At 40.0% G+C, this 16,254-nt stretch overlaps 1 protein-coding gene across 2 annotated transcripts in view; it reads right to left on the reverse strand.

Moving 5' to 3' along the window:
- Window positions 1-268: 268 nt before the first annotated feature.
- The window catches only part of HMG20A (high mobility group 20A), an 83,534-nt gene continuing 67,548 nt past the window's right edge, over window positions 269-16,254 (reverse strand). For both annotated transcript variants that reach the window (XM_053593369.1, XM_053593368.1), the window contains 5 exons: window positions 16,175-16,206; window positions 8,864-8,939; window positions 7,686-7,901; window positions 6,594-6,736; window positions 269-3,136 (listed from right to left, as the gene is read on the reverse strand). In XM_053593369.1, coding sequence (XP_053449344.1) covers window positions 6,600-6,736; window positions 7,686-7,901; window positions 8,864-8,939; window positions 16,175-16,206 — 461 coding nt within the window. In that variant the 3' untranslated portion in view covers window positions 269-3,136; window positions 6,594-6,599. The remainder of the gene's footprint in view (window positions 3,137-6,593; window positions 6,737-7,685; window positions 7,902-8,863; window positions 8,940-16,174; window positions 16,207-16,254) is intronic.

The following is a 16,254-nucleotide window of genomic DNA, read 5'->3' on the forward strand; positions in this document are numbered from 1 at the left end:
TCAGAGTCACTGACTTAAAAAAGTCCTTCAAGTTGCTTCTAGAATATGAGTGCTACATTGAAATGAATAGAACTCACTGCATTGTTGTAACATATATTAAAAGAGCTGAACTCTCAACAGATGATCCATTTTGAAGACGCAATTAGTAAAATGGATGTGTTTTAAAAGCGTAACTGACTTGATTAATGTAGAGTTGAGAGTCTTTAAGAGGAAAAAGCAGAGGTAGGACTTTTTATCATTACAATGCAAGTAAAACTGATCAGGTGGATTCAACATAGAAAAGTTTTAATGGGACAAATGTCAAGCAAGCTTATCAATTCCTTAAAAAAACAAAGAAAATCTAAAAGTTTAATTACAGAAACACTTGTACAGAAAACTTGGCATTTCAACAGTTCCAAACACATATACACAAGTTTTTTCTAAAATTTGTCAGAAATAAAATACCATATCTTCCTTTCCTCAGCTGCTTCTTATGGAAGGAAGGAAGGAAGGGAGGGAGGGAGGAAGGAAGGAAGGAAGGAAAGAAAGAAAGAAAGAAATCTGTAACACTGAATAGGCAACAGCTGATTTTCTGGAAAAGCCCACATAAGTGCAGCGGTATCTACAAGTATACTGGGAAACATGAATTAGGTGCTGTGCCAGCCTGTAACCTCATTTGCCACCTCCTCAGTGAGCACAGAGGATGGAGGAGGTGGCACAGACCTGCTCTACAGAACCTGACAGTTTTGTGGCAGCTGAATCTCAGCCACCAGAGAGTCAGGTATGTAGCTACCCGGAGAGCAGGCACTTCCACAGCAAGCTGCTATTTTGTGACAATGATTTCATATTATATGCTCTCTTGAGATCTCCTGCTTTCCCGAATATGCAAATATTTCAAGTCATTGTCAGGTGTCCTATCCAGAGACAGGAGAATGATGATCTTGGACCAAGTGACAACCTTTCCTAGTCATAAAAGCAGAGCTAATAAAGCTGCACAAAACTGAACACAAAGGAGAAACAGAGAGGAAGCATTAAGAAGGAAGACAGGATAGGAAGCATCTGGCAGTCACAAGCTTCCAGAGTTGCCTTTGAATGTCCTTCTGCCATAGACAATGAGTTCCAACTGGGATTTAACAGGCAAGGACTCTAAAATAAGTGGCAAAATAGTAGACAAGGGCAGGAAAATACAGAAAAGTAGGAGTGTGGACTAGGTTTATGGCAATAGGTAATAGTGGGGTTTATTCTAAAAAACTGTCAACTGGTGATATATGGGCTTCAGGGCATGGAAAACTGATGTGTGTTCACATAGACATTTAAGAAAAGATGTATATTTTCCCCTTTGGACTAATAAAGAAAATAGGTAAGGAGATGCTAAGAAGACAGGATTGGGCCTGTAGTCCCAGCTGCTCGGGAGGCTGAGGCAAGAGAATCACGTAAGCCCAATAGTTAGAGGTTGCTGTGAGCCGTGTGACGCCACGGCACTCTACCCGAGGGCGGTACAGTGAGACTCTGTCTCTACAAAAAAAAAAAAAAAGAAGACAGGATTGGGCAGCAACATGACAGGGAATTTCTGCCTTACATCCTGACTTTTGGGCATGCTGGGAGAAGGGTCACACTTTTATCTGCCTGCCTGTGGTGGCAAGCAATGGACTCAACATGCTCTACTTTGGTTCCAAAGATCTCCTGCAATCTTCAGTCTTGTGCTCTAGGGCCATGAAAACAAAAACAAAAACCAATTCCCAAACCCAACTCCCCCTCCCCCCCCAACAATCCTGAAGTGAGAATCAGGACCCTCTTCCCTTTTGGTGTTGAAAGAACCAGAAACTGCTGAGTGTTGTTACTCAAGAGGCTGAGGAGGCAGGAGAATCGCAGGAGCCCAGTTAAAGGCTGAGGTGTGCTATAATCGCGCCTGTTTGAGTAGCCACTGCACTCTAGCCTGGGCAACACAGACAGAGCCCATCTCTAAACAAAACAGAAAAAACCAAAACAAAACAAACAAAAAGAACCAGAAACTCCCTCTTCACTTTCAGTGTTAAAAAAAAATCACATACTGAGAGAAGGAAGGGATGTCTGACTTTTTCACATAAATTCAGGAGTTAATGGCTACAAAAGCTTTAAGAAAAAGGATGTGAGAATTTCCTGCACCCTTTCTGTGAGCTTGAGAGACTATTTGGGTGATGTTCCTACATATCCAAGAATCTTCACACCTGAAAGAAGGCAGGGATTCCCTGTTTTCACTTACATTAAACTTTGGGCTTTTTAAAAATACCAAATGAGAAAACACTCCTTCCTTTTCTCCTCTGTTTACCAATGACCTTTTCCGTAGCAAAAATGCTCCATAAGACATTGTCAACAGATGGGAACAGAAGAGCCTTGCTGGGACTGGGGCTCCATGTCTATGTTGAAGCAATGCTTGGAAAATAGCAGGTGGTACCAGGGAGGAAGGAAAGAGCATTCTCCAGGGCAGCCATCACAAAGCCACTCTGAGGGCTGGCACCCACTGAGCACTGTGTGGGGTAGGAAACACAGCCTCACTCCACAGGGCACTGTCAACAAGAAGCTCCTTTCTTTGGAGTCACAGCGGGGCAATGATGAGAGAAGATTGGGCCTGGCCAATGAGAGAAGCTCTCCTTCAGAACTCTGCTGAGCAACAAAGCCCAGAGGTCAGAAAATGATGTACTTGGTGGGAGCTCACAAAAAAATACTCCCCAAAGGCATTTAAGAAAATGACAGCTAGGTAAGAAAACTGGAGCTCCACTGAGAAAAGGGTCCAATGGCAACTGTAACAATGAGAAGTCTTCCTTTCTGCAGCAGAAGGTGTTAGCCTCAGGATCACCCAGTCAGCTGAATATGTGCAGATCCACTTTAGGAGACATGGAAATGACAGCAAACTGAAGACTGGGGGAGTGGTGGTACGCTTTCAAAGCCTTTCACAAGGACAATTCCATAGCAAGTTCATACACCATATACTTGTTCCTTTTTTTGCTCTCTCATTTGGCTTCCCAGGGTGAAGGCATTTCACTCACTGATAATTCTTTCACAAGCAAAGGGATCTGTACTCTTTCTCTGCCCCCACTCAGTTCAAATTTCCATGGATGGCTTCTCATTCCTCACAAATAAAAACACTTGCAGAACATCTTGGAGCTAGCTCTGAGATCTGTAGAATTAGGGAGGAAATAAAAGAAGATAACATCAAAAAGGTAAATAGTGATCAGAAGGTGTTAGGGCTATCAATTAACAAAAAAGGCTGTGTTTTGTTTTCATAAGGGTTAAGGTGAGGAGTGGGCGTGTGTAAACTAAAGAGCTCATAAAGCTGCAGGCAGGCAACCTCATTGAGGTGTTTCAGACAGCATTTCAGTGAGAAACATGGCCCGGCTCCAGTTCAGCAACACTGGGAGGCAGGAAAATCATCAGCTGAACACAAAAAAGCAACACTTCAGGGACAAATCTGATGAGTGAAAATCAGTACTCTACATTGGTCCAGAGATTGTATGGTCCATCAAAACTGATTTTCTTCAAGTATTACTCTAAGGATATGTGCATGTGTAGGAATGAATACAATGTGTGCATATGATCAAGAAATTTTCTTGTATTGATAAAATATAATCACATAAGAAAGATTTTTTTTCTAATCCTCAAATAGCCAAAATATTTACTATTGGTTCAACTAAAATCAGGTAATATATAGATTTTAATAGCTCAGATAAAGTGGTCCCCTCTCACCCTAAAATCAACCCTATAGCTTTCTCACAGCTCCACTTGTCTCTAGGTACTACTTAGCCACAAGAAAGAAAACACTTGGAGTAACTCTTTTCTGGTGTATCTATTAAAAAAAATAAATAAAAATAAATAAATATATGTATTTTTTGAGACAAGATCTTGTTATATCACCAAGGTTGGTCTCAAACTCCTGGGCTCAAGCAATCTTCTGCCTCAGCTTCTAAAGTAACTGGGAGTATGGGTGCGCACCACCATGCATAGTTAAAAATAATTTTAAAATTTGGTAACATTATAATTACTGAAGGTAACTTTTTTCTATTTATTTCCTATTTATGTTAATGCTCTATTTCAAGATTTTTTTAGTGCTCTTCCCCTCCTCCAACCTCCAACCCTTCCACCATCACCATGCCTCTGTAGAGAAATGTTTTAGAAAAGGCTGGGTGCAGTGGCTCATGCCTGCAATCCTAGCACTCTGGGAGGCTGAGGCCAGTGGATTGCCTGACCTCACCAGTTTGAGACCAGCCTGAGCCAGAGCAAGACTTCGTCTCTAAAAACAAAAAAATAGCTAGGCGTTGTGGTGGGCACCTGTAGTCCCAGCTACTTAGGAGGGTGAGGCAAGAGAATTGCTTAGGCCTGAGAGTTTGAGCTTGCTGTGAACTGTGACACCATAGCACTCTACCCAGGGTGACAAAAAAAAAAAAAAAAGGTATTTTTAGGCGAGATGGTTTATCTCCTTGGATTTACCTTCTTCATATGTAAAATTTAGGATTTGTAAAGGTACCTTCCAGCTTTAATACATTACTCTACACTTGCGAACCATTAGTTTCCCTTTACTCCTTGGCTCCTGACAATAGATGAAACCTTTGCCAAATTCATGTCAGAGTAATTTATTGCACCACGAGTGCTGGGGACATCAGGCCTAGCTGTCTGTACATATTTGTATAATGAAGCCAACATAGTATTAATCACAGCCTTTGTAATTGTTTCATTTGACAGTTTCGGGGGGTATAGAGAACTATCTATTCTTAGTTATGTTTGCATGGCTAGATTTTAAGAATCTGTAGTAATATAACAGTTCACATTTTCACAGGCAAACTGTCTACAGGTTAAAATCAAGGATAATGGTAATATTTGGTTTTCAAAGATAGAGCAGATATTATAGTTTATATCGTTAACATGGAGAAAGCTTTAGAAGAGTCTTATTGGCAAAATGCTCAAAATGGAAAACCACTCTTGGCTCAATACTTGAATTAACTGCCCCATACCTATGTGATGAGATACCATCTTATCAATTACTGTTTTCTTTCACAATCCTCCACACCATTTTCTCAGCACTCTCTCTTCAAGCCTGTAAGAGTGCTAATTGAAAACACTGTGTGAAAATGAGAAGGATGATGAGCTCCTGAAAATCCCAGACCTAGATTTACAAGCTGTTCCCTTCATAAGCAGCAGCAGTAATGCCACTTCTTTATTCTGCAGGGAGTCCAGTCATCTTTTAGAAGCACAGTCCGTTCCATCTGGCTACTCACTATAAGGACAGTAATCCTTCCCCCATTAAAGCATGGCTAAGGCTAAAATATAATAAATTGCCTTGTACAGTTACCATCCAAGGGCATGAGCAAGAAGGATAAAGACTTCTGCCTTTGTCTCTGCTAGCAGATGTTGCCTCATTAAAGAATCATGGATTTTATTTATCCTGATACATGTTGCTCAAAGTCCAAATCGAGCCAGAATGTGAATTATGTACATGAGTGTGCACTGTACCTATAGGACAAATAAAGATTCAAACCCATGACCAGCCATTCTAAGGAACATATCCTGCTGTTGACTCTTGCTTTAGTATGCACATGTGGCCAGCTCATTATATGGTCCAATCCTAAAATTTCCACACAGTTTATATGTCTATAGATATGGAATAATTTAATTGATAGACCAAAGAACTGCCAATTTTATGGACAGCATACTAAAAGGGCATCCTATCTCTAGGAATTTGAGTGAACAAATAACAATTTCATTTAAGAAATGGTATCTGATGAATGACTGTTAATACCAAAGAGTCTGTAAGGGTAGATCTCTTCTAGAAATGTATGTTTTCCCCCTCTAAAAGGATGTAATACATACTACTATACAATTGTTAAATATATTTTTTTAAAAGCTTATTTTCTCTCTCATCTTTTGCTTGAAAGTTTGTTTCTAATCTATTAAAACCAGGGCGTTAACTATTTTACTGTTAAGTCAGTCCACATCAATTTAACATACAAGGGTCACTCTGCTACCAAGTGGTGAATGAAAATGCTTCCTCCTTACCACATATATGGGATCATATATACACAATGTCTTTTTGACTATTTCTAAATTATCATTAATATTTTCCAGGGAAAAAGAAGATTAACAATTTAGTGATATTTATTTTGTTCTGAGTACTGTTTTGGGGGTGATTTTCTCTAAGTTTCCACTCTTCAAAATCCTTAGGAACCTAATACCTGAGAAGACAGCCTTAAATAAGTGACAAAGCAAGAATTAAAGTCTAATCAGAGAAATCATGCTTTTTCCATTAAACCAGTCTAAGGCATGTATGCATGGGAAAAACTGTCTCTCCTTCTTTTCTCCCTCCTTCCTTCCTTCCATTTTTACTGACAGGATCTCACTACATTGCCCAGGCTAGACCAAATTCCTGGGCTCAGGTGATTCTGCTACTTTAGCATCCTGAGTAGCTGGGACTACAGTGATTCTGTTTTCTAACATTATTTACTATATTTAGCAGCCATGCAACAGCAATCTTAATCAAGTCCCCAATTTGTTCATTCAATGTATTATAATTCCAGGGCTTTAGTAGTATTGATACAGTTTGATGACATCTTATTTTGAATGATGTACTGTCAGTAAGCACTCACCATTCACTAACGATCAAGCCTGTTCACAACTTCTCGAACTGTAGCTATGAAGTTTTCATTGTCTTGGGGATTAGCTAAAATGATACTGTGCAGTCTGTTCATATATGAGTCAATGGTGTCCACTGTAGGTGTCTCTCCACTTCCTGAAGGGAGATAAGATGAGAAAGAGTAAGAAAATCAACTGGTCGCAGTGGTTGATACCTGTAATCCTAGTATTCTGGGAGGCCAAGGTGGGTGGATGGCTTGAGCTCAGGAGTTCAAGAGAGAGGAAGAGTGAGATCTGTCTCTATTAAAAATAGAAAAACTAGCTGGGTGTCATGGCAGGCACCTGTAGTCCCAGCTACTTGGGAGGCTGAGGCAAGGGGATCACTTGAGCCCAAGAATTTGAGGTTGCTGTGAGCTATAACACCATGGTACTCTACCCAGGTGACAGTCTCTAAGAAAAAAAAAAAAGAAAGAAAATCCTCCCCATTCAGTTTAACTATAAAACACTTAAATGAATACCCAGCAAAAGAATTTGTGACTCTAATGTGGCCTACTCTACAAATAAGATACAAAGGCTTTTAGGCCTCAAAAAAATGAAATTAATCCACATACTCTTAATAAACATATGGGCTCAATACTAGCTGTGCAGAATACATGAGTAGCTGCATATAACAGAAGGTCAGAGTTCTCCCAGCTTTCTGCTGTGACTATCCTCAAAATGAGAGTATATAAGAAATACTAGTGTTTATTTTCTCTTCCTTCCCATCAAAACAAAAACAAAACAAGCAAACATACATAAGAGAAAGTGTTCTCCTAAAGATTTCTTACTCAGAATATCAAACCAAGCTTAACAGAAAGGAAAATAGATCAGATTAAAATGTAAGTAGACAAAAATTTAAGTGATCAGAGAACCTGAAATTTTGGATGATTTTAGCCAATACTGATATTCTATTACAAGACCTACAGAAAACTCTGAGGGGAAAACACCACTTATTTCAATAATTTTCCTCAGGGGGAGATCACACACCCCCTCCCCCCACACTATGAACAGCACACCCCTCTCCCCAAGACACCCTGGCCTCCCCCAGGAAGTGTCAGGAGTGTTACCGGGCAGGGGCATGCCGGCGAAGCTGCTGGCCAGCACCTGCCGCAGGGTCTCCAGGTGCTGCTGCAGGACTGTGTTGCGGCTCCGCTCCTGGATCACGTCCACCTCCAGCTTCTCCACCGCCGTCCGCATGCTCTCCACGTGCTTCTGCAGGGCCGCGTTCCTCTCCTCAAACTCCATGTTGGACTTGCGGAGCTGGCGGAGCTCTGCTTCACGAGCTGAGGACGCACATGCCAAAAAATACATGCAGCACTAGACGGAGTCCTGAGGGTCCCAGCGACTCTTCTAGGGAAGTTCTGTTCAGCTGCTTCCAGTTTAGCTATCCCACCTCATCTCCCTATTCCCATTATGGCATTCCAGATAGCATTTTCAGCAATGAAACGGCTGGCTCCCCAGAGCTACTTTAATTCTTAAAACTAGTCATATTCTATACATAAGACTGCAACAAGCAGTTGCAATTCCTAGTTTGTTTTTTTTTGTTAGTTTTGCCTTTTTTTTTGTAGAGACAGAGTCTCACTTTACCGCCCTAGATAGAGTGCCATGACGTCACACGGCTCACAGCAACCTCTAACTCTTGGGCTTACGCGATTCTCTTGCCTCAGCCTCCCGAGCAACTGGGACTACAGGCGCCCGCCACAACGCCCGGCTATTTTTTTTGTTGCAGTTTAGCCGGGGCTGGGTTTGAACCCGCCACCCTCTGTATATGGGGCCGGCGCCCTACTCACTAAGCCACAGGTGCCGCACTGCTTTTTAAAATTGTACAGTGAAAAGCCTGAGGGGTTTCATAGGAGGATCCTGGGACAATGGCCAAGCACAGCTGTTTGTACCCATCTTTATGAAAACAGGATCAGCTTAGTTCTTACTTATTTCATATTTTGCACCTCCATGTAAGCTTTCATTTGTACAAAAGGTTCCAGGCTAAGAGTCTGAAAGCAAGTGAATTAGTGGTTTACATTTATGTTCTTTGATCCAGAGATCATAGACGCTTTCACAACACTAGCCTAGCTGCCCTTGACTGGTCTTTGAGTAGGTACTTCTACCACAGAGAGAAATACAAGCAGTTATTCTTCTAGGCCAGTCGTAATGTAGGGTATCAATGTCATTGCTTTTGAGCAATGATTTAAGAACTAAATCCCCTGGCAGAAACCTAAGGAACACAAAAAGAAACTTCAGTACTCACCTTTGCTGTGGTTCAGGAATTCTTCTGTAAATATAGGGATGTCAAAAACAGATCGTTCCTTTACTTCTGTTTCTTTCTGTGAATCAAGAGTAACAAAATAGTTAATTCTGACACAGAAGCTAAATTAAATAATAGCGCCCAAAGGCACAAAATAATCATATCTTTCTTAAAGAAATGGTAGGGAAAGCAGGAATCAGTCAAGGTGAGGCTGTGAGAAATGTTATTCACCTTTTTACTGGAATCAAACTTTCATAAAGCTTAAGCAGGTGAAGGATTCAGTTCTCTCAGGTGCACAACTGCTGTGCAATGAGAAGCCTTAATACAAACCTCTGTAAATTTCCCTAATGGAGAATTTGAAGCCATTTCTTAGCTTCATGTTTTGAACAGTCAACAATGTAAAGTTGTAAAAGTGATTTGAGGTGGGAATTGAGAACAAGTGTTTTTTTAAGTCACTTTTGCTGTTATACATTAGAACGCTTAGATAGAATTATGAAATCTAAATTTGCAGAGTGGACAAGAATTTTAAGCAAAAATTGCCAACCATGAGCAATAATCATAATATTCCATTGATACTTTATTTATTTATGAGAGGCAGCCTATCTTTGTGGATCTTTTCTTCAGATATAGGAAAAACAAACAAATATATAAAACTAAGAAATTAGAAATAACGAGGCTCTAAACATGAGAATGCTAAGGATTATGTGAGATAGGAAATAATAAAGCCTACAATTAATTTATCAATAAGCCATTAAAAATGAAGTCTCACAAAACCACTGCAAAATATATTCCACAATGATCCTTAAGAATAAAGTTAATAATTCAAGATGCTTTGGCTGCTGCCTCTACAATGAATTTGAAGTTGAAAGCATTATGAATATTAATTACAAGTATCTTGGCATAGTGTTGAAAACCTTACATAAGATGGTAAAGAGAATGTCACAAAGTGAGAACTAAAGAAATTGCTGGTGAAATCCAAAGATTCTAAAACCTTTATAATGTAAGAAACAGTAAACAAAATACCTAGAAATCATTCCCATAAAAATGTGTAAAGCCAGAGATAGAATATATTTTTCCTACTTCTGTCATTACTAGCTTTTTACCTTTGAACACAAAAATGACTTGGGGCCCAGTAGAAAAGCTAAGCAGCCAATAGCCTATAAGGAAATTCCGACAGCCTAGCTCCTGTCTTCATACTGGTTTTGGCCTTTAAGGGGGCTGGGCTATGTGAACTGCCTGCCAATGCAGATGATCAAGAACATTTAAAAATAGCTGGGTGTGGTGGCTCACACCTGTAATCCTAGCACTCTGGGGGGCCAAGGTGGGTGGATTGCCTGAGCTCACAGGTTTAAGACCAGCCTGAGCCAGAGTGAGACCTCATCTCTAAAAATAGCCATACTTGTGGCAGGCGCCTATAGTCCCAGCTACTGGGGAGGCTGAGATAAGAGAATTGCTTTAGCCCAAGAGTTTGAGGTTGCTGTGAGCTGTGATGCCAGAGCGCTCATTCTACAGAGGGTGACAAAGTGAGAGTCTGTCTCAAAAAAAAAAAAAAAAAAGGAGTGGCACCTGTGGCTCAGTAAGTAGGGCGCTGGCCCCATATACTGAGGGTGGCAGGTTCAAACCTGGCCCTGGCCAAACTGCAACAACAACAACAACAACAAAAAAGGACATTTAAAGTGGAAGTCTGGAAAGCTATGTATTTACCCGAGGAAAATGTCAAAGCTCTTATTTTCACCCTATCTTTTCCCTCCTAAAGCAAGCAAGCAAAGTTTCCCAGAACAATTAAAAAATAAACAAAATTATCAACAGCAATCCCCAATTCAAGAGCTGAAGCTCTAACGTGAGCCAGTTCCTTGTGGATTTCAATGAGAACTAATGTATGTGCAAGAGAGGCTGCTCCCAGAAGGGATTTCAGACACATTTTTCAGTGGCTTTTCTCAACTCTGCTGACTTAACATATGGTTTAACTCTCTTACTGGGTTACTGAAGGAAAACAGAAACTTTATGATATACAATCCTAATATATACAAAGCACAACAGATATAAGCATAAGCCCACAAATGACTTAGGATAAAGTCTTAATGACTTTATCACCCTATCTTGTTCAGTCTCCTGCTTAACTTCATAGTTGTAGGAGATCAGTTACCTAGCTATAGGTCCCAGTTATCTGCCAGTTAGGTGGTAAATGGAGATGACTGGCTCCCATTACCATGGTACAAAGAACCCCCTATGAGGTCTTGACTTTCTTCAGACTGGTAATTCTGTTCTCTTCTCTGCCAGCGTAGTCCAAACCAAGCTAATTAAGTAAGGGCAGAGACACCACATAGGTGCATTAACACACTGCCCCTTGGTACAGATTCTCAGAGCACAAAATAAGAAACATTAAAGCAATTAAATGAAACTGTTCAGTCTCTGAAAGGCAACAGAGAAATTCTACTTAACCGAAGAGTGGTAATAAAAACCATCAGCACTCTTCCATTACTGAGTACATTATTCGGCATGGAGAGGATCCTCCTGGGGGCTCGGATATACTTAAGCTGCTCCAAGGATCGCTCAAGGGATTAAAATCATAAGGATTTGATTACCTCTTCATTGAAAGGGTCTAATTTGTTCAGGCTGAGTGTCATTTTGTCATTTCTCATAAATTAAAGGAGAAACAAAATTATTGTTTCTATCTTAGTTCTCACATGAGATGCAGACAGCTGAAGCCTGGGTCTAGTGGGCTGGCTTTTGTTTGAGAGGAGCAAGAATACTCTTCACTTTGGTTTTTCATTCCATATACTGAGTAGAGGTTAAGAGACCAGAGGCCTTTTTGAACTGAACCTATTTTACTGTTTTCTAGGCTCAGGGCCAGAATTTTCAGAGTGTGATATGCTTCTCTCAAGAGCTCTTTACTTTGGGGAACGCTCTTAATAGTGTGTACCAGATTGAAGTGCCCCACTGCTATGCAGAATGGCTTTCGGGTCAGCATTTCTTCAGCTCTAATATGTATTCTTGAGTACCTGCCCTGGTAACAATGTCTTAGGGATTCAAATTCCATTTAGGAATACAATAGGCTTCTTTATTATACATAAACCAAATGATTTCTGTCTTAACTGGCAACAAATTTTGCTGCCATCTATGGCATCCAGGCCAGTTTTAACTTTCAACGCTGTTTCATTTATTCTCTGTAGCATAGCATGACATTGTGCTGCCAGGAATGCTAGATTGTGACACAGAAGGACTGGGTTTCAGTCACACTTTTGCCTCTAACTTAATTCAGTAAGTGATTGTGGGTAAATTCTTTCATGTCTTAGGCAATCACTTTCTTCTCTGGCCAAAAGAGGTGGTCCGTTGAGAGGATCTCGGAGGTCTCAGTATTCTAAGATAAGATTTATCTTAGAATATTCTATCACATTTCTAATTTTATTCTTATATATAATGTTTAGATACTTTGCAAGACACTTGTTTTTTATTATTAACCAAGACCTATGCTCAAGTCATTTTATCTATGGTGAGGTACCTCTACAAAAACCTGGGTCATCTTTTGATGCCTGATTCTGTTCCTCCTTTCCATGGGCTCCTTCTGTGGCTGCTTTTCACCCCTGGTGCTTTCCATTTTTTTGAACTCTTATTGTATTAAGAGATTATATGTAAGAAAATTGTTGTGTATAACAGTTTAAAAACAATTCTAAAACTTTCAAACCAGTTTTTATCCTGCAGTTGTTCTGCAATTACCTAATTTAGTAAATATATTATTCAGAGAAAAATACACATTGATACAGCAAGGGACACGGGGTCAACAACGTTACTCGGAGAGCTTTATCCTGACGTGTACATACCGACAAAATTACAGAATCTTCACACTTGAGCAACTACTGCTGGCTCTTCACCTACCCACTACTTTTTTGTTGCTGTTTTATTTAACATGTGTAAATGTTTGTTTATTTTATTAATTTTTTGGGAGACAGAGACTCACTCTGTTGCTCAGGCTAGAATGCATCATAGCTCAAACTCCTGGTGTAAGCAATCCCCCTGCCTAAGCCTCCCAAGTAGGCTGGGATTACAGGTGCATACCACCACACCCAGATAATTTTCTATTTTTTGTAGAGATGGAGTCTCACTCTTGCTCAGGCTGGCCTCAAACTCCTGTCCTCAAGCAGTCCACCCTACTTGACCTCTCAAAGTGCTAGGACTACAAGTGTGAGCCACCACACATGGCCACTAGTCTGAATCTTGAAACAGGAAAATCACATGGAGATTCATTCATTTTCATAAATTACTGAAATTATAGAAATTCCTATCACACTTATGTACGTATTTTAATAAAAACTTCATTTCTTAAATTAGTAGCAGCCACTATGATTCACTAAATCTACTGTATCTTTACTTACTGCAACTATCAACACTATTTTTTTATTATTTATTTTTTTTTGAGACAGAGTCTCAATTTGTTGTCCTGGGTAGAGTGCTGTGGTATCATAGCTCACAGCAACCTCAAACTCTTGGGCTCAAGTGAATTCTCTTGTCTCAGCCTCCTAAGTAGTTGGGACTGCAGGTGCCTGCCACAATGCCCAGATATATGTATATATATATTTTTTAGAGACAGAGTCTCACTTTATCATCCTTGGTAGAGTGCTGTGACATCATAGCTCACAGCAACCTCCAACTCCTGGGTTTAGGCGATTCTCTTGTCTCAGCCTCCCAAGTAGCTGGGACTACAGGTGCCTGCCACAACACCCGGCTATTCTTTTTGTTGCAGTTTGGCTGGGGCTGGGTTTGAACCCACCACCCTTGGTATATGGGGCTGGTGCCCAACTTATTGAGCCACAGGTGCCGGCCCAATGCCCGGCTATTTTTTAGAGACAGGGGTCTTGCCCTTGCTGATGTTGGTCTCGAACCTGTGAGCTCAGGCAATCCACCCACCTTGGCCTCCCAGAGTGCTAGGATTACAGGCATGAGCCACTGCACTGGGCCTATAAACTTTATTTTTGAAGACAAAAACGCTACATACAGCTTGGCTGGCAAAATCCATAGTGGTAAAATGAGTAACTGACTATAAAATGTGAGACCTACTATTACTAATTACTGTTCAAATTCTCTTTTGTAACCATTCATGATATTGGTGTATTGTTGTACGGGGTACACAGATAAAGGATGAGAGAAAGAAGTAATTATACAAGTATTTGGTAATATGGAAAGCTTGAAACGTTATTCAGTTATGATTTAAAATGGAAAGCATACACAGTTTCTCCAGCAAAAAGTATTTATAATATTTTATCCTAATTATAGCACAGAGATGTCATATATAACTACATTTATATAGGATTTATCTAATGAATAAAACACTAGCATTTACTATGCTTCTCACTTTACAATTCATAGATGGTACTACACCTATTTAATCTGTGAATTTGAATCTCTTCTCTACATTTTGAAGGTCACCAACATCAAATGAGGTTTTTTTTTTTTTTTCCTGTAGTAGACTACAACCAAATGAGGTTTTAACTACAACTGTAAGATAAATAAGTTAATATTCTGAAGAAATGATTTCCTTGATTTAGTAAAAAACCAAATACATGTAAAAGAGTAAATCAGAATTTTTTTTAAGGAAAATTCTTTTTGTTCAAATTCCTATTATTTCAAGTCAACTTTGAATGGATTCTTGTATAAAAATAATTATTCATGGAGCCAGGCGTGGTGGCTCACACCTGTAACCCTAGTACTCTGAGAGGCTGAGGTGGGAGGATTGCTTGAGCTCAGAAGTTTGGAGACCAGCCTGAGCAAGAATGAGACCCCGTCTCTACTAAAAGTAGAAAAATCAGCCAGGTGTTGTGGCAGGTGCCTATAGTCCCAGCTACTTGGGAGGCTGAGGCAAGAGGATTGCTTGAACCTAAGAGTTTAGGTGCTACGAGCTCTGATGCCACAGTACCCTACCTAGGGCAACAGAATGAGACTCTGTGGCTTAGTGGGTAGGGTGCTGGCCCCATATCCGAGGATGGCGGGTTCAAACCTTGCCCCAGCCAAACTGCAACAACAACAACAACAACAACAAAGAATAGCTGGGCGTTGTGGCCGATGCCTGTAGTCCCAGCTACTTGTGAGGCTGAGGCAAGAGAATTGCCTAAGCCCAGGAGTTGGAGGTTGCTGTGAGCTGTGTGATGCCATGGCACTCTACCGAGGGTGATAGAGTGAGACCCTGTCTCTAAAAAAAAAAAAAAAGAAAAAAAAAAAGGAATACCTTCTCCATGGAAGAGCATCATGCTAGGTGGCATGGGGTTGGATTCACACTCTTTGGCTGCCATAACAGAAGTACTTGAATAACTTCAACATTGGGCAGATCAGCCAAGTGCATAAGAGAAGCACAGAGAGCCATGGGGGTTAAAGGAAGTTGGAGGAAACAAGAAAAGTTTAAAGGAGGAAACAGAACTTGAAATAGTCATTTGACAAGTAGAATTGAAAAGCAGAAATAGTATGATGGGGGAAGTGGAAAAAAAAGTGTAAGGGAGAAGAAGTACTCTTATGAAAGGAATAATACGAGCATAGGCAGGAAGCAGAGAAGAATGGGGTACCTGGAAGACGGTGAGTAGCAAAGATTTTAAGTATGTAAGACACACACATAAGGAGAAAATGGGAGTTAGGATTTAATTATAGAAGAACCTGACTGCTTAGTTTGAATGTGACATGGTAGGGAATGAGGACTCATTTAGTATTTTAAAGCATGAAATTACTAGATTTTATCTTTTTATGACCATATATTAACCACAGCCTTCATATATTTAAAGCTCTCTATAAGCACAGCTAATACACATAGGCCTAAATCCTATATACACACAGAAACACAAAACTAAATGGGAGGAAAGGCCACTATACAAACATATGCTTGCGAGATGAAGGATCAGGAGAGGAGGTATAGTTACTTGCACTCTATTGACACTGTTGTTGAACAGATTTTAACCAAATGCTATATTCTTTAAATAACTTTTTGAGAGTCACACTAAGGTATGTGGTGATGATAAACTATGGTCAAGTTATAGCTTTCAGCTGGCCCTCATTTCTATACTTCATTCCAAATTCCAGCCATCTTTGGCATTTAAAGCCAATTAAATTCCTAGACCATAGGAAAAGATTGGGACTAGAGGCTACAGTTCAAGGACAGAAACACAATGTAAGCATCTGCCATATGTTGAGAAGCCCTAAGCTAAAGTAACTCATTTAGTTTGAATTATGAAGTAGAAAATATTCTGCCATTCATACAAAAATAGCACTTCAAACAGCAATATTATTATAAACAAACAGAGTACATATATGATAAGTAGACAGATGGCTAATTACCTCGTGATCATGAGTGGCCTGCCGGGCTGCATCTAAAAATATGAAAGAATAAGAGAACATTAAACTGAAAAACAAAACAA

Source organism: Nycticebus coucang, chromosome 6 (genome assembly GCF_027406575.1).
Source record: "Nycticebus coucang isolate mNycCou1 chromosome 6, mNycCou1.pri, whole genome shotgun sequence".
NCBI lineage: Eukaryota > Metazoa > Chordata > Mammalia > Primates > Lorisidae > Nycticebus > Nycticebus coucang.